This window comes from Cyanistes caeruleus, chromosome 1 (assembly GCF_971803275.1).
Source record: "Cyanistes caeruleus chromosome 1, bCyaCae1.hap1.1, whole genome shotgun sequence".
In the NCBI taxonomy this organism is placed as follows: domain Eukaryota; kingdom Metazoa; phylum Chordata; class Aves; order Passeriformes; family Paridae; genus Cyanistes; species Cyanistes caeruleus.
In genome coordinates, this window is record NC_141701.1 from 49,900,177 (window position 1) to 49,918,102 (window position 17,926).

The 17,926-nt window shown below is 36.1% G+C and overlaps 1 protein-coding gene across 1 annotated transcript in view; it reads right to left on the reverse strand.

Moving 5' to 3' along the window:
- Positions 1 to 8,191, reverse strand: part of AKAIN1 (A-kinase anchor inhibitor 1) — an 18,692-nt gene extending 10,501 nt beyond the window's left edge. The window contains exon 1 of the mRNA XM_023921303.2: positions 7,954 to 8,191. Within this exon, the coding sequence (XP_023777071.1) occupies positions 7,954 to 7,969 (16 nt within the window). The 5' untranslated portion in view covers positions 7,970 to 8,191. The remainder of the gene's footprint in view (positions 1 to 7,953) is intronic.
- Positions 8,192 to 17,926: the final 9,735 nt, after the last annotated feature.

The window sequence follows — 17,926 nt, forward strand, 5'->3', positions numbered from 1 at the left end:
CAGAGCTGGATGCAGCACTACAGCTGGGATCTCACCAGGGTGGAGTGGGTGATCCACCTCCCTTGACCTGCTGGCCACACTGCTTTTGATGTAGCCCAGGATATGGTTGGGTTTCTGGGCTGAAAGTGCACATCCAGTTTTTCACCCACCAGTAGCCCCAAGTCCTTCTCATCATGGCTGCTTTCAATGAGTTCTTCTCCCCATTTGTGCTCATCTCTGGAATTGCCTCAACCCATGTGCAGTACTTTGCACTTGGACTTGTTGACTTATGAGGTCCTCAAATCTGTCCAGGTAATTCAAACATCTAGGTCCCTCTGGACAGCATCCCATTCTTCTGCTGGTCCAGCTGCACAGCTCAGCCTCGTATCATCTGCAAATTTGCAAGGGGTGAACTCGGTCCCACTGTCCATGTCATTGATGAAGGTATCAAAGAGGACCAGTCCCAAGATGGGGCCCTGAGGAACATCACTCATCATCTTAACCCCTCTGCCTTCTATTTGCTACGGTTCAGATGCTCAGAGATTCCTATCTGAAAAGAAAACATTAAACACAGAAATCTAAATAACATTTATGTAGGTCTTCTGAATCTGCATCAAAAAGCTCATTTTGATCTCCATTGAAACACATCTTTTGTGCTAGAAAATTTTCAGTACCCACCACTGTACGGCATAAGCAAAGGGCAAGTTTTCAATGGAAGCTTATTTTGTTAGCTGCCGTGTTTGCATTTCTACAACCTTTTGTGTGTTTTGGTCTTGAACTATGTAGATGTTAATTAAAATTTATAATACATGAACCTGTTTTCCTTTTTTAAGTGTAGAAAATAGAGAAGAGGTTACACAACTCGTAAGAAGTCAGCAAACACCCTGCTTTAGCCAGTGAAAACATCCTGCTACGTTTTTAGATATATTTCAATTTATACCAGATTATTCACAGTCAAAAAATGTCTAGCCAAATGTCAAGTGAAGCAGAGCCCTTCTCTAGCTCTAAAATAAACCCCAAACCCCACAACAAAAAAACCCAGGAAAAAAAAACCCCAAAATAGCCCTAAATTTGTACATGCACAGTAGTACAGAAAAATTTCCCTGCTTATTTTAGAATGTGAGTGGAGCATGAAAGCTGTAAATACAGCTATTAGCAACTGAGGCTGAGGTTATATATACTCATGTATATATAAATGTGTATATATATATATATATATATATATATAATATGTAGAATCTCAGAATTACAGAATATGCTGAGTTGGAGGGGGCCCATCAGGATTGATTCCAACTCCTGCCCTGTTCAGGACAATACCTAAGAGTCACACCATGTGACTGAGAGCGTTGTCCAAATACTTTTGAACTCTGTCAGGCTTGGTGCCATGACCACATCCCTGGGGAGCCTATTGCAGTGCCATGACCATTGGGGGAAGAACCTTTTTCTAATATCCAACCAAAAACTCCCCTGACACAGCTTCAGGCCATTCCCTTGGGCATGACATAAATGTGTATACACAAAGTGATAGAAACTAAAAGTTTATATAAACCTAAAAGGCACTTTGAAAGAGCAACCCCCTTTTTTTGGCATTTTTTATTTCATAGCCGTAATCTTGATGAAATCTGTCTACAACAGGATGCCATCCCATGCTGTTTTCCACTCTATGAACTGATTTTCTGTCTTCCCAGAGAAATATTTTCAGCTCTATTAAGAAAACTTACTTTAAGACAAAATGTAATGTCAATCCACAAGTATTTAACATAAGCGTGAATGGATATACAACTCCTCTGTACTGATAAATCATGAGTAGATTCACTGCCCAAAGACAGAAAAGACAGGGTTATTCTATCAAATATTCATACAACAAAGTGAAGCAAACACAAGTAATTCACAGGAGGTTATGTCTGCCTCACCGTTAGAGAAATACCTGAGTAGAATATGGCTCAATTTACTTGCTCAGGCAAAAAATTTCAAACTCTCTTGAAGTAGGAAGACAGCATCTTCTGGAAACACAGCTACAAGATTTACAAGGGCAGACAACAGCAACACAGAGCTCACTTGCCCTGACTTCCCTGGCAAGGCACTCTAAAGAAACCTGAAGCATTTTAAGGATATTCAGGTCAGTTTTTCATTTCTGCTAACTTCAGTAAAGACTCTGTTCCAATTGACATCCACTAAAGTTCTGTAGAATCTTTCAAGTTATTATGTAAAAAACACAATGCAGATGGCCAACTAGTAGTTAAAAAAAATCTCACAAAGCCTATAAATAAATTTAAATGCATTAAATTGCAAATGTTGCATATAATTTTTGCTTAACCTAGTATTTTTAACATAATACAATGTATTATGTCCTTAACAAGATCTTTAATATACAAGATTGGAGGTATAGAAATAAATCTGCCTTCCACTCAATTTTACAGAAAGGGCATTTATTTCCATTAGAACAATAAAACTTGCAAGATTGGAATGATACTATATATGTCTATAACAAGTACAAGAGAACAATTCACCTGCAAGCATAGTGATTTGGAGGGACAAACTCTAGAGGTCAGTGTAACTCATTCCTTTTCTACATTCACCATTTGACTGTCCTGCTCAATAAACAGTCCCAGTAAGGATGTTAATAAGAACTGTATCACTTATTACCACTGTCCTCCAACTATGAACAACTCCTTCTATATAGGCCATGCACAGCCACCGTGATAACAGAATTCTTCTCACACCTAACCTGAATAGGATTCAATCCAGTGAAAGGGAAGTGAAAGGTGCCAGCCTCACTTATTCAAGCCTTCAGTTCTGTTAAAAATAATTTGAAAAAATAAATTCTGTGCCATTTTTAAGCACTGTGTTGATTCATACTTTAAAGAAAGATTGCACTTAGGACTGTTTATTATTTTCTTAACTTGCTAATTTCATCACATTTCTGAATATCTATGAACTAAATTTCTTTCACCTCACTAATGAGGTCTGCTACTGGAGTTTCACAGCAGGGGAAAGATCAATGTGTCATTGGGTAAAGGTCAGCACAAGAAACATTTTTCCTCAGCAAAAGAGAATAAGGAATTTCCTCCTATATTTCTTCCTACCAGGTGGCAAACACTTTGAACTACTGTTGAGAGCTGTAAATGCATTAAGACACGTTTGGGCAGCAGCTGGCCTCCATACTCACTACCAGCCATAAAAAATACTGGACAGAACCTCCATTATATCAGACTGCATGGGGTTGCCAAGTAGTTTTGTTTTTCACTTCCAAATTATGTCCTACACGTGGACTTTATCAACATTAAGCTATCAAATAAGAATCCTACATGTATATACTTTTACATTTTTTATTAGGGATTTTTGGGGGACTGCAGAACTTAGAGCATGAGCAGAATGTAGCACAGCAGTTAATAAGGACAAGGACTGTGTCCTGCCAAATTCTCATAGATAAAGACACTTCATAACTGAGTACCAGAGTACCACAGTCAGTACAAACACTGGACATATCTCACAACAGGGTACCTTCAAAGAAGTAAATAAATTGATAGCAATTTTTGCATTCATGAACAAGCCCTTCCATACTGTCCTGATCTGGCCATTGTGGTAAGGAATCTGCAATAGTACCTGTAAGAGTATAATCAAAAAAGAAAAATTGTGTCAAGAAATTTCACATCTTCACGTTCTGCAACACAACAGGTTGTTGCTATCCCAGCTTTTCCACTGGAGAAGATCAGGACTATTCAGACCAGTAAGCACATCTGTTTCAGTATGCAGCTGCTATGTCTTCAATTACAGTGTAATGAGATTCCTAAAATGTTTGGTACAGGATGCGTTTCTGATCTTCAGTGTCATTATACAAGTCTGTTATGTTGCTCCCAGTTTAAAAATGTTAAGAACAGCTGCGCTGATGAAAAGCTCATTGAAAACCTACTGGTGTTGCTGTTGCACGAAAAAGGCGCTGAGCTATGAATATTCTGACTTTTCTAATGTCTATCTTTAAACTTTGTGTTCACACATTTTTTTAACACAGTAATATTGATACAAAAATTAATTCTATATCTTCCTCCTTCTTTTAGAACTACAGGGTGTTGAGTAAAGCATCTGAGTTTCTAGTTCTAGAGAAGCTGTCAGGTAAAAGGAATTCTTCAAATTACACTGACAAATAAGACTCACCTGAAAGATGAAGTCACACAATTCAAAGCTTAAGACACAAGCTTAAGAAAGGGAGTGTTTGACCTGAAACAACCTGTCAGTGTAAATATTCCAGTTCTTCTGGAGGTATTCAGTTCAAAATTGATTCCTTTCTAAAATAAACTATGCCAACAAACAAACAAAGAATCCAAAAACCCACCACAGCTTTGTACTGGATGAAACAATTATGGCCTGCAATGATGAGAGACTGTTATTTGGTTATTTCATTTATGGTTTTACAGAGTAAAAGTAGTGTAAAATTCTCAGAATATACTAAAATGATCACTAAAATTATAGTCTAGGAAGATTTGCTTAGAAAACCCCTTAGGTAGCTCAGACATCCTTAGCAGGTTTCCAACTTCATTCCCAAGATAATTTAAAAATTGGAGGCCATGGCTGTGCTATATCAGTACATACACGTAAGGGCAAAGGCCTAAGACATAAATGTTTGAGTGATTTGTGCAAAATAGCATCAGAAAAAAATACTTGAAGCATGAAAAACCCCTTTGTAATTTGCTTGTTCAAACAAATCATAAGTAAAGAGCATTTTTTTTAAATCTTTGCACTAGGAAAACATTTTGGGATTGAAAATAAGCAAGAAATATCCTCAATGTAATTTTTGAAAAAGTAAATGAAAGTCTGCAAAAAAGTAGTTTGATTAGTAACATTTAAAGTTACTGTTAAATCTGGTAAATGCTGATACTGGAAGTGGTCACATCTTTGTAAACTAATCTGCTATCAGCAGAAAGCTTGCTGCATAATCTAAATTTTACTAATGTGTTAGATCAAATAAATGTTTTAATACCTCTTCATTTCCTAGCTCACAATGGCATATATTTAATCTGTGGAATTACTTATAGTTACCAATATTTTATAGGGTAATCTGGCCTTGATATTTTTTTAAATTCTGGAATATAACATCTTCTAAAGAAAATTTAAGAAAAACTTCATAAGAAGATTTTCCAATTCAAAATTCACCCTGCTTTTTGGTCTAATCCTTGAAATTTCACGCTTCTCTACAGCAGTCTCATATGTACCTCCATCCTTACATGCAATTCAAGATAAAACATTTTTACCTACTTCTCAAACTGCCCAAAGCATTTCAGTTAAGGAAAAGTAAAGAAGCTAAACCTTGTAAATGTAGCTTGTGTGAATTTCATGTGTCATTCCTCCCACTCTAAGGGCAGCACAACATGTGTGAATTATCCAGGGAAAATGAATGCCCAGACATCTCATAGAGTTTGGACTGCATTTCCTACACATCAGCATATAAATAATCAGTCATCACAGGATAATGCAATGAAACCCCAGACAAATTAAACCAAGTAAGGAAAAAATATACTCTTAATTTCTTTTCTGGAACAGTCTCAATTTTGATTTTAAATGGGAAAGAAGAATATGAATAAATGAAGAAAATCAAGAATACCTTTTTGCATACCTAAAAATTGCAGTACACTGTCTAAAATGAGTCAGGAGGTCAAATTTCGGCATGGAATACTGACCATTTTCTAATTTTTATCTCTCTCTCTCTCTCTCTCTCAGTAATATCCATGCTTCTTAGGAGGTTGTTTGTTTTTGTGCTGCTTTGTTGTGTTATTTTTTCAACATAGGAGATGAAGTTTAAGGGAGTTGAAGGTTAACAGGAAAGTATGTATCCAGTAAACAGTCAGTAGACTTTGCCTTTTTTGAAGTTATTCAAACTTCATAAGCTGCTTCTACTTAACAGTTAATAATTGTAGACCATTAATTCAGAGTTCTAAAATCCAGGACCTTAAGAAAAAGATCATCATCTTATTCATCTGCAAAAATCTTATCTTTGTTGCCAGGTAAACAACTTCCATAATTTTTGTTTCTGGAAGAGAACTTCCTCTTGACTGTTGTTTGGTTTTCTTTTTTCTACCCCATCCTGGAAGTTTATAATTTTGACCCTAGCCATTTGCAGTTAGATTTATCTATAAAAAAGATAAATCTTTTACTTCTTCTTCCTGCACATCCCAACAAATAAATGGAACAGAAAACGAGGTCGTTCATCACAGTGAGATAAAATCAGAAAGTTAACTGAAGAAATGAAACTCAGTTTCTTAGTAAACCTATAGTATTTTTACATCATAGGGCCTTAAGTACTATGAAGATGCTAAAGATTCATAAACCTCTTAATTTTTATTTATTTTTTATTTTTATAATATCCAGAGAAGAGATAATGCCAGGGCAGAGCTGATTTGCAGGGAAGAAAAGCAATAAAAAATTGGAATTTATTCAGACTTGATCTGTCTGAACACAATAGATTGTTTTATCATCTCTTTTACAAATTCCCCTTTAATTGACCTTTGTATTTTATGGCAGCATTTGCAAGGAGACCATGGGTTTTTCTTTGAGTAAAGGAAAACTGAAGAATGACTATATAAAACACTTTTGGACAGAGGATATTTTTTTCTGTCTGTGGATTAGAGTTGTGAAAAGAACAATTCATGCAGTTATTAATGAGCTTTGGGGTTTGTTCTTTGTCAGCCTTTGGAGAAAAAACGAGGATGTTTTCATTATTTTAGCAGTAATCTCTTCCTGCAGTACTCCAGTCCCACAGAGCATTTAAAAAACTTGTACAGTTAATGGTGACAGTCTGACAGACAAAAGGAGTTCAGGAAAGAGCCGTTAATGCTGAAAGATTTATTACAAAAAGCAGTGGATCATTCTATTAAGATAAATATCTTGGTCCCAATTTCAGAACCCAATGTAAACATGAACGTATGAAATTAGAGAGCAACCAGGCAGTTAAATAGATAAAATTAATGAGATTGTTGAAAAGAGATACTATTTTAAAAAAATTTAAAAAAAAAATAGACTCAATTGTGTTAGCAAAGTCAGTCCCAAGATATTTTTTTATATGAAAGTTCAAAGCTTTTGGATTCTTACCCTTTCAGAGATTGGATATAGAATTTCAAGGAAGATAAAACTTCTGTTAGTTTTGCAAAGCAAAGGTATTAATACTTATTCATTGTCAAGTTGCAGTGTTTACTTTCCCTTTTCTATTGACCCACTATTTTACTGAAAGTTATACATCTTTAATTAAACTATTTTCAAGTCATGTCCCTACAGAAGATATTATGCATGACTTACATTTACACCCTGAAGCTACTGGGCCTCTCGTCCCTCTCATCCCTTTCTGAACAACCAACTGCCTATTTCCAAGCAGAATGTACCAAATCCAATAAAAATTTGCTGAAGTTTTGCTTCTTTTATGGGTTAACACAAAAGTGTACTACGCACTAGAAATTCTACACCCTTATACAGTGAGATCTCACATTAGACATGAACTGCTGAAACCTTCAATTTTGTTCCATTAAAAACTAGACTGAACAAACTTTCTGTCCTCTTTCATTCAAATACTTATTTCATTTTGAGGGGGAGGAAAGACAAAATTAAATTTGTAAATTACTGCCATGAGTTTCAGGGATGGTCATATTGGCAGCCACTGGTGTGCACGCAGACGGGGTCTCACTCTCCAGTCACTGCAAGGCCACATCCCCCTTCGTGACCCTATAGTGCAGTCTCTCAAGCACAGCACCCTGCACACTTGTATAGGAGGCTCCTGTCCCTGATGGGAACCACAGTGGTGGCCCTCATAATCTTTGGATCCACAGCTAAAGAAATCCTAAGCTAAACCGCCTTCTTTGAACCTACCTGCCTCTGTCTGCTGGCAGCTTTGCCTCACCCATTACCCCCTCCCCGCAGCAGCTCTCTCCGGCACGGCTGGGGCCTTCCTGCGAGGCTACCCGGCTGGGATCAGGATGCAGCTGCCCTTACCTGGAGCAAACACCATGGTGCCGCCCGGGCAGCACAGCTCAGCGCCTCGGACAGCTCCCGGCCCCGCTGAGATCAGCACCGCGGACAGTGCCCGGCCCCGCTGAGATCAGCACCGCGGACAGTGCCCGGCCCCGCTGGGATCAGCACCTCGGACAGCGCCCGGCCCCGCTGGGATCAGCACCTCGGACAGTGCCCGCCCCGCCGGGCTCAGCACCACGGACAGCGCCCGGCCCCGCACGGCGGCGGAGGCGGCCGCGGTCCCTCCCTCCACAATGCGGCGGGGCGGGGAGGGGGCCGGGGCGCCCGCACGGACACACGCACACACACAGACTCTCACATACACACTCACTCTCTAGCAGGGAACCATCACTGCCATAACTCCTTACCCTGCAGCGGCAGCAGGGGGAAGGGGGAAAAGGAGAAAGGCAAGAGCGATTTGCCCGGCAGGGAGACTGGCTAATTGCTCCTAATTACCTCTCGACAACAGTCCCGCTGCCTGACATTTTGGGGTGTTCTGCTTTCACTGCAAGCTGACAGTACTTTAACAGTACAGGGACACCGTACTTTTCGCTTCCAAAAGCTCAGATGCTGAGGAATTTATACCCTGATATCACAGGCCCTTTAACCCAGCTATACCCAAGAGCAGCACTTTAAGAGGAAGCATGAATATTTTGGCATATAAAAGATGACATCAAGGCAAAACAGTAAAGAAGATTATGAATAGTAATAAAATGAAGATGATGAGGGTAAACAGCAGAAGACTACATAAAATTTCCTAGCATCTTTTATATTTCAGATTTAGTTTACTTTTGTTAGTACAACCATAGTCAGATCTCCTGCGGACCCGGAACTTCTACAGCAGAAGTGAGAAACACACAGCCAGATGGGACAAGGTTTACAAAAACTATCTGTCCTCTTTAAGCTTAACTTGCAAGAGAGTTTTTGAAAAACATTATCAGTGCAAATGATAGAGAGTACATTTTTTAAAAAATTGCATAAATGTTTGCATGTAAATGTTTGTAATATGCAATATATTTTCCAATCGCATTTTCATGACCCAAGATATTCTTATAATCTTATTTCATTCTTTTCATAATCAAGCATTTCACAAACACAGAATTCTCCAGTTAACGTCAATTCTCCAGTTGACCTGAAGTCTCAAAATAAGGCCTTATTCTTAAAATACAGGTACAAAAAAGCACTGACCTCCTAAAATAATATTGCTTACATACTTCAGCAAGAACTCAAGAGTGGCAGCACTGACAAAGTCAAACTAATCATCTGGTGGCAGGCTTTTTTGGCTGGGTTTGGGATTTTTTCCCTTTTTTTTTTTTTTAAATGGTGTGTAATATCATTTCTCATTGGGAATGCCTTCCAGATTTATCTTCACTTACCATGCCTAGAATTCAGTTTCTGGATATTCCTTTTATTCCCCTTAGCAATTTCAGCTTCTTTATTGCTATTTGTTTCCCTCTTCTGTCCTAAATTTCAGGGATTCAATTTCATTTCTCTCAGATAGCAACTGAATGAACGAACATAAACATACCCCTGGTTGCTCAGGAATGGTATTCCCTTTAAGAATGTGACTTCAAAAATCTCAATTCTAACCTTTCTTCACCTATCATTATTCTCATTCTCCTTAAGTATGGGAACAAACAGAGTGCCTAAGAACTCAATTAGAAGAATTTCTAGTAAAAGTATCCCACACAAAATACAGAAATTAATGCAGTCAGCAATATTCAGCATTCTTAAGAGAAAGATGAAGGATACCTCATAATCTTTAGAAAATCATGATTGATCCATAATTTGAAAAGACTGCAAGAACACTCTGGTATTTTTGTGATATATCCGTTATGTGGCCCTTAAAGCTTGATTTGTTTGTTCAATGGAGAGTTTTCCATCATAAAAACAGGTATTAAAACACTTCTCAAAAAAAAAATAAAATCTATATATGTATTTCTATTACATACATTCTCAAAAGGAATTATATGGATGTTTCTAAGGGATTGTGTTTTGAGATGGTGGAGCAGCTTGGTAAAAGATTTTCAAAACAATAAATATGATTCAGTGATATCAAAGTCTCTAAGTAACCTCCAAAATTCTAGGTGGGTATATGCAACTTGGCAACAGAACCTACGCCATTCTGGTGAAAGAATACAGTTCATTAACAATAATATTAATGAACACTTTTCTTTAACTGCTATCTGTATTTAATCTGATAACTCAAATCAGTCACATTTTATTCTAGAGTTTTCAGTTTTCTTGCTCAATTAAATTAAAAGCTAACAACAAGTAATGATTTCTGCTAGAGGAAATGTTATCAAAAAAAACGTTATCAAAAAGGTTTTTGGGCTTCTTTTTGTCATAAAATTAATTTCTGAATATCTGACTGAGTCACAAGTTCAAATGCAGCCAAAAAATCACTGGAATAGCTGCACAGGACAAAGGTCTATAGTGAACAGTCACCTCAAAAAGACTGTGCAGTTCATGCAGTACAACTGCCGAAACAAGATTGCACTGCTAATCTTCTTTTCATTCAACTTCAGATAAGTGGAAAACAACACTAGTTATGCCCACTTATACAAAAGATCCCTTGACAATGAAGCATATTGGTAAAAAGGAGGTTATATCATTAAAACACGGTACATTTAAAGATATTCAATCAACACATATGAAATAGGAAGCATGAAAATACTTACAAATACATCTGTATATATTTTTATCAGTAATTATATGGTCCCTGCCTTGTGTATAATTTAAATTCTTAATGTTTAAGTGAGGAATTACTGAGTTCCATATGATGTCATTGGATGTAAAAATTCTTCGGTATGTATCTTCAAATACCTTTTTGAAAAATCTTGGCTTACTTATAAAGTACATTGTCAAAAACTCTAACACTTTTTTAATGGAGAGCTAACATTTTTAGACAGTTACAAAAATCATGCTGACTGATGCCACTTTAAATCATCCATGCTATTCATAATTCTGTGGATACAGATCTATAGTAAGCCCTTTATTTAATGGAGCTGAGAACAATTATTTGGTCAAGTTCAGAAGCTTAGTAAATATCTATTCAGGAAGGAGCCCTTTCCACCCGGTGATGTGCAAAGTTTCAATGTTTCGTGAACAAGAACGTACAGCTAACATTTTTACAGGCAATGTTTTAAACTCTTTTCTGAAAGAATCATTCAGAAATAATCACCTAAATATAAATGAACACATTTTTAAATAAAATTAATATAAAGATATAATCGAGACTTCATTTGCTTTATATCAAATGCCAGTATTATATTTTGTAATTTTTTTTTCCCCCCAACTTTGAGAACTAATTATCTCTGAGCCTTTTCTTCTTTATTTCTTCCCACACTTACACATTATGAATCAATTCTAACTTTTGGGAGAGAAAAGTAATATGATTAGGAAACTGCTTGAACTATTTGATATATTTTGCTAAATTGGCTAAGATCATAATTGTTTTCAAAAAGTGATTACAGACACTGTAATCTTATGGTTAAGCTTAACATTAAAATCTTTACTAGCCAAGATGCAATATATTACATCTAATACTGCAAGGAAGCTGTTTAGAGGAAATTGTGAATGGGTGTCATCAAAAAATATCTAAACATTGGATGAGTATTTGAAACATCAAATTGTAATCTGTACAGCAGGGATCATAATAGTCAGGATCCTGGATTTAGAAATCTTATATTTAATACCTCTCTGGTTAATAAACCTCTAACAGAAAGGAGAGAATAAACAGGGAAGGTAGAAAAGAAAAATAAAAATATACACAAGTGCCATTTTTCTGAAAAAAATAACTGAAGGAAAAGCCAGTTATCTTTCCATGAGCGCTTCCGAAGAATCGCAGTGCACAGCAGCCAAAGAGATGACACCATGAAAGCCAGAAGCACGAATATGCAACATTTCCCAAGAAAGTAAAAAGTGAATACCATTAAAGATAAGTGTGGCCAATAGTCTTTTAATTCATTCGTCTTAATTCATTTTTCTTAATTAATCTGATAAACTTCATAGTAGTCTAGGGCTGTGATTTACAAATATGAATAAATTTTAGAGTCTAGGAGATATAGCTGTACAGTTTTTTGATGTTTTTTGGTTTTGTTTGTTGGGGTTCTTTAAAGTATCACAAAGATGCATCTGCCCCAGGACTTCTCACAGCCTGTAAAGATATCTCAAAACACTCAACGTCCATCTAGGTAATATTTTTAGCTGATTGTATTGCCACCCTCACAGCATCTGAATGCCTTGCACCCATTAATGACTATCTTCCAACAGTCCTATAAAAAGTAAATTGGTATCTTTCTGTTATAGATAGGAGTCAAAAGTGGAGAAACTGAACCCAAAACAAAATCCAATCAACAAGAAACAAAGACCTAGATAAACTCAGAAGGTTTAAATAATAGATTCAATGACTCACCTAAAATATTACTACATACACAAATGTGCAGTGGAGCCAAAGTAATCGCTGTTCCCACCTGACATACTCTGCTGGTTGTCAGTTCCTTCACCAAGACAGATGAATGAGTCACAGTCCAAAATTTAGTCTTTCCATCATGCAGGAATTCTTTTGTACAGCAAGAAATTCAATCCACTCAAGTCCTTGGCTAATGACTTTGGATCTAGCAGAGACACTGTGAAACACAGGCAGGGGTTTTAAAGGACCTCACACACAACCACAACTGCTCCTGACATGGACCAGGCCATACCATTCTGCACCATACTGAAAACTCATAGGGTAAGTTGGAGGTCACCTTGAAGTGAAATTCTCATCTTCAAACCTTTTCTGTTCCTATCAGCAAAACATTCATTACACTAAAAATGAATATTTTTGTATGTGTCTTTCGCTTTTCTATAAAACCTGTTTAAAGACTCTGATCATGCCACAGCTTATTGGTGTGTGTAACCTGACACACAAGTAATAAAATTAGGCCTTTTTCTCAAGTTTTCAAGGAACTTAAATGCAGAGAAGCATTTATGAACCATGGCAGAACAGCCAGCCAATGAGCTAAGGAGAAGAAAAAGCTTTAGAATGAATGAAGATTTCCAGACTTGGGAAAAAATACTATTAAAGCCCTCAGCCAATCAGTTATATATTTTGATAAAAGTAATTCTAAATATTAAAGTACCTAAATACTTAATGCTCAAAGAAAAGAAAAAAAAGGTCTGTAAAATGTAAATACCGAAGTCATAATTTGAATGTACTACTAAATAGCTTAAATTGTTCAAGAACTGAGAATTGAAAAACTATACTGAACTACAGCAATATGAAATACAAATGGTCAATACACAATGAGGTTCCTAACTTGTCCTATAAAGTCAAAAGAATGGGGATTTCCTCATGCATGGCTAAAAATTAAGCAATGTGGAGAAATAAGATAAATATATGAATTTTACTTTAAGTTTGAAAACACCAACTTTAATACAAAAGAAATTATTTAAAACAGTAGAGTTCTAAAACTTTAAATTAGGTTAGCAAGATTCTCAGACCATAATCTATGTCCATCTGGAAAGTATCTATAATAGGAAAATCCTATGCTGGTAGAATTTATCACACCTATCAAATCAGAGCTCCCGTCTGACTCCATTTAATCTGTCCTTGAAACAATGGGAAACCTACAAGAAATTCACACAACTGGATAAAAGTTAATTATTGAAGTGGAAAATGAAGCCTATACTTCATATTGAAAACGTTGACTAAGTCTCTTAAAATGGGTAATTATTCACTTAAATTAAAACATTTGTGTCTAAAACACCTCTGTTTATGATGGCAGCAATGACATTTTAAAGTAAGCATTACTCATGTATTTCAGGGTTGGTTTTTTTGGTGCAGACTGAATCGAAAAGCTCTAGCATAAGCATAATACTTGCAAAGACTAACTTATGTTGAAAAAAAATCTATGTTTTCATCCTTTTGGGATTCCAGTTCTGTCCTTCAGTGAATAAATACCTATTGTCTTTTATTAAGAACCTTTTCTCCTTGAGTAATTTGCTACCATTCCAGACTGCGTAGAACTGTTGGATAAGAGGCAAAAAGGAGCAGATTAATTTAAATAATAAAAGGGAAGAGAAAAATAGCCCCCACAACTTCTACCCCCAAATTCCATTCTGAAAAAGCAGAAATGTCACACACAGGTCATCCTCTTCAAAATCCCATAAGTCTACCAGCAGTGCATGCCGCAAAGAAACAGTGTCTGATCCCTTCTGTCTCACAAACACTGTGCAACATGTGCTGCTGCACTGCATCACCTCGTATTTAATGTGGTGCCAAAGTTGGGCAAGTCCTGCTCCATTCCTTTTCCTAACTCCAGTAATGTGCACCTGCCACTTACTTTGGATCAAATCTAATGAATTGGTTCAACAAGGTAGGTCAGTTTAAAGCTAACTTGCTTAAGCACTGAATTGCTTTCTTATGTAAGATTACTCCACTGGTTTATTCTAAAGCTACAAAAGTCACTAAATCTGAGGCAAACAAGATGAAGAAAACAGGTGCAAAAGGTAACAGGAAGAAAGCAAAAGAGAAAATGAGATCACCCCTTTTAGTAACAATTTGCGGTTTCACTATGGCAGTGAAAACAGAAAGCTGCTGTCTCAGGAGGCAGCTCCACAATTGCTTAAGCTCCTCCAAACTGAAGCTGTTCTTCCACTGACCCTAGTGGAAGCTCCACTAGTGGAGCTCCACTGTACTCCATTCTCTCATCTGAGCAATTTGTAATGCCACTACAGCGATTTGTTCATGTAAGCACTGCTTGTGGTACCCTCTACCCTGGAATAAAAAGGATTTTTATTAGTGAAGAATGAAAACTTAGATGCAGGGAAGCTCGGTCTTTAGAATATTTTAAAATTCAAAAATACTCTATGTTGCATGCGTATACAGATTACTAAAATGTATAGAGAGGCCATTGGGAGAAGGTCAGAAAACTGCAAGTGGAAGCACTGTAGGGTTTGGGTGGTTTTGGTTATTTTTTTTAGCAGAATGTGTTTAAATCAGAAAATACATTTTTGTAAACATAATTTGTAAACAAACATTCCATGCTTTGGTGGAAAAAGCAAAAAAGAGCTCTCATAAAGTGAGCTCTTCATAAAGATGACCTATATTAAATGCATCATATCTACGAATTTATTTTATTTCTGAATGAAAATACAGCTTTAAATCTATTTATTGCATAATGTGTACCATGTAGTTACTGTCTTTTAGACTCCTTTAAAATGGCTCAGTATTATCAAAAAGAAAATATATTTGAAATTTTGATTCAGTAACAATTCTGATTTCTTATTAGTATCACTTGTTTTACAAACTCATGCTCTCAAACTATAGACTTGCAATAAAAATTAAAAAAAAAAAAATCACAGAAGGAATCTGAGATACAGGTATCCAGAAGTTCTGCTTTGCCCATGTTTTTTGATTCCCCTGTATCAAAGAGATCATATGTAGTACATCTTTATTCATATAGTCCACATATTTTACAGGTTTACCTACAGAAAATTAGATGCTTAGCTACTAAACAGTAAAAGTACCAGTAAATTTAAAAATATGTATTAACCAGATTAAAAAAAAAAGATAAAAATTCTATTTTAAAGAGTTGCAGTGCTGCTCATATTGGAACCACTGAAGTTCACCAAGCTTCAGAGTTCTATAAATATCTAAATGAGCAGGGCATGAAAATAAAAATAATATAATAATATAGAAGGGCATAAAAAAAAATATAGAAGTGTAGAGAAAAACAGTGGAAAACATATCAATACTATATAAATCACTATTCTTAGCTATTCTTAGTTATTTCAGATTTCTTGCATTACATTTAAAAATACTTCCTGAGAATAGGTGTCAACTCTTAGGACACATATTTAACAAATCTATTCATGGAAATCCTCCATCTGTTCTGAAATGAATGTTACTATAATTGCTTTAGATCTATATGATGACAAATGACAGACCAACTGCTGTAATGGAATTTATAATGAAATGTTCACATTTCTGGCTGACTGGGCACACTACAGTGATCTAAGGACTAACTGAAAAAGATGAAAATTCCTTAGATCTGTCTTTATCTTTCTGGCAGAATTATCTTGTTCTGTACTTGTCTGTAAATGTTTACATTCAGAAAAGTCATCTGTTGCAAGCAGTAGATGATACTGCTAAAGATACTCTACTAAAGAGTAGAGTCTCTTTCATAAATGCTTTGTCTTCTCTACAAACCTACAGATGTCTGCAGTAATAGAATACTTAATAAAAGATAATCTGCCACTAAAAGTATACTCTAACCTTAGAGTTTCTCATATAATCTGCTATTTTATTCTGTATTTCACACAACTCTATTAATTTTAAGTATCCTTACTTAATGGAATCATGAAAGCAATCTCTGTATTAGAAAACTGTTGCCAGATCTTCAGAAGAACTCCAGTTTGGCTACATAAATGGCAAGATTTTGAGGAGTATTTAGCACTCTGTGCCTACCTTACTGGAACAAAAAGAAGCTGACGTCAACCTTTTGCTACTGAAGCGAGCATGAGGAATTCCTTTTCACAAAACAACCTTTAAAACACTGACCAATAGGTCTAAACCTTTCTAAAAGATTTAAACAGAAAAACAAAATCACAAGTACTCACTCAATTTTGAGTTGCTTCATTTTCTAATATTTTTTTAAAATATTGATAAAAATAGTATGTAAAAGAAGGGCTGGGGAGTGGAGAAGGGCTGAAAGGTATTCTTTCCTGAACTTCTGGTTTCCAAACTGAGTAGTGCCAAATAATCAGCACTATACCCATACAATCAGGATGAGAAATTAAGCCAATATTGCTGTTAAAAATCTGTTATCTGTTTTTGTTCCTTTTTCTGTTTTAAAAAATCCAAACAGAAAACCTCCTAAGGAATGTTAGTCTAGTCTGGCCCCAATGGAACCAACAGCAAAATTTCCAATAATTGGACAGAATCTCATCCAGTGTCTCAAACTCTAAAGAAATGGCCATCCTTGTCTAAGCAAAAATAAAAATGTGCCCATTCCTCAATCAACACAACTCACAGCTTACAGTTTATCACACTGGAAAATCTCACTGGCTTGGAGCTGATGCACACCTGCTTTCATGCATGGTGTCTTTTGGCACAGAGAGGAGAGAGATGGGAGCAGGAGTGTTGTAAGATGCAGGCAAATTTACCTGAACTTCATATATACACCCCACAATATATAGGCTAACATTTCTTCAGAACATACAGACTAGTTTAGAACACATTAACAAGAATATATATACAGCTAAGGATAACTCCATGCCTCCATACTTGTAACTTTTACAGCTATAAGCTGTAACAAAAGCAGAATTTACTCTGATGTTATACACAATGTTCTCACACTTTCTGCTGTGAGTCTTCCAATGCAAGTCTGCTTTTCTATAACAATTTCAAATTCACAGCCTGACTACTTGTGCTCAAAAGTCAGGAACAATTTTCTTTGACTGTAATACTTGAGTTCAGTCTTTCCACTCCAGTGTCTGCTGTCCCAGCAAGCTCCATTTTAATTTATCACTTTCCAAAAAAATAATAATAAAAATAAAAATAAAAATCCCAATGAGGCTCTTTTTGAGAGGTTATTGAGCTGATCCCTCAGCTTCAAGGCAGAATTAATCATATTTAAACCATTCCTAATACATGTTTGTCTAACCCATTCTTGAATGTGACAACTAGTGGAGATTACAGTACCTCCCCAGGCATTCTCTTTTACTGATTCATTATTAAAATCCTTTAAAAGTCTTTTTGTTCTAACATAATTGTTTACTGCTGTAATTTAAGCTCATGGCTTCTTGCAGTCTTCATGGCAGATCCTGAGAAAATTTACTTTCTTCACATTTTACACTTTTGAACTCTTACCAGAACAGATTTGTTTTGTACAGTCTTATCAACCCAAACTTACCTAAGAAAAAGCGCACACAATTTCAGATAAGAAAACACAGCAAGACTAATATA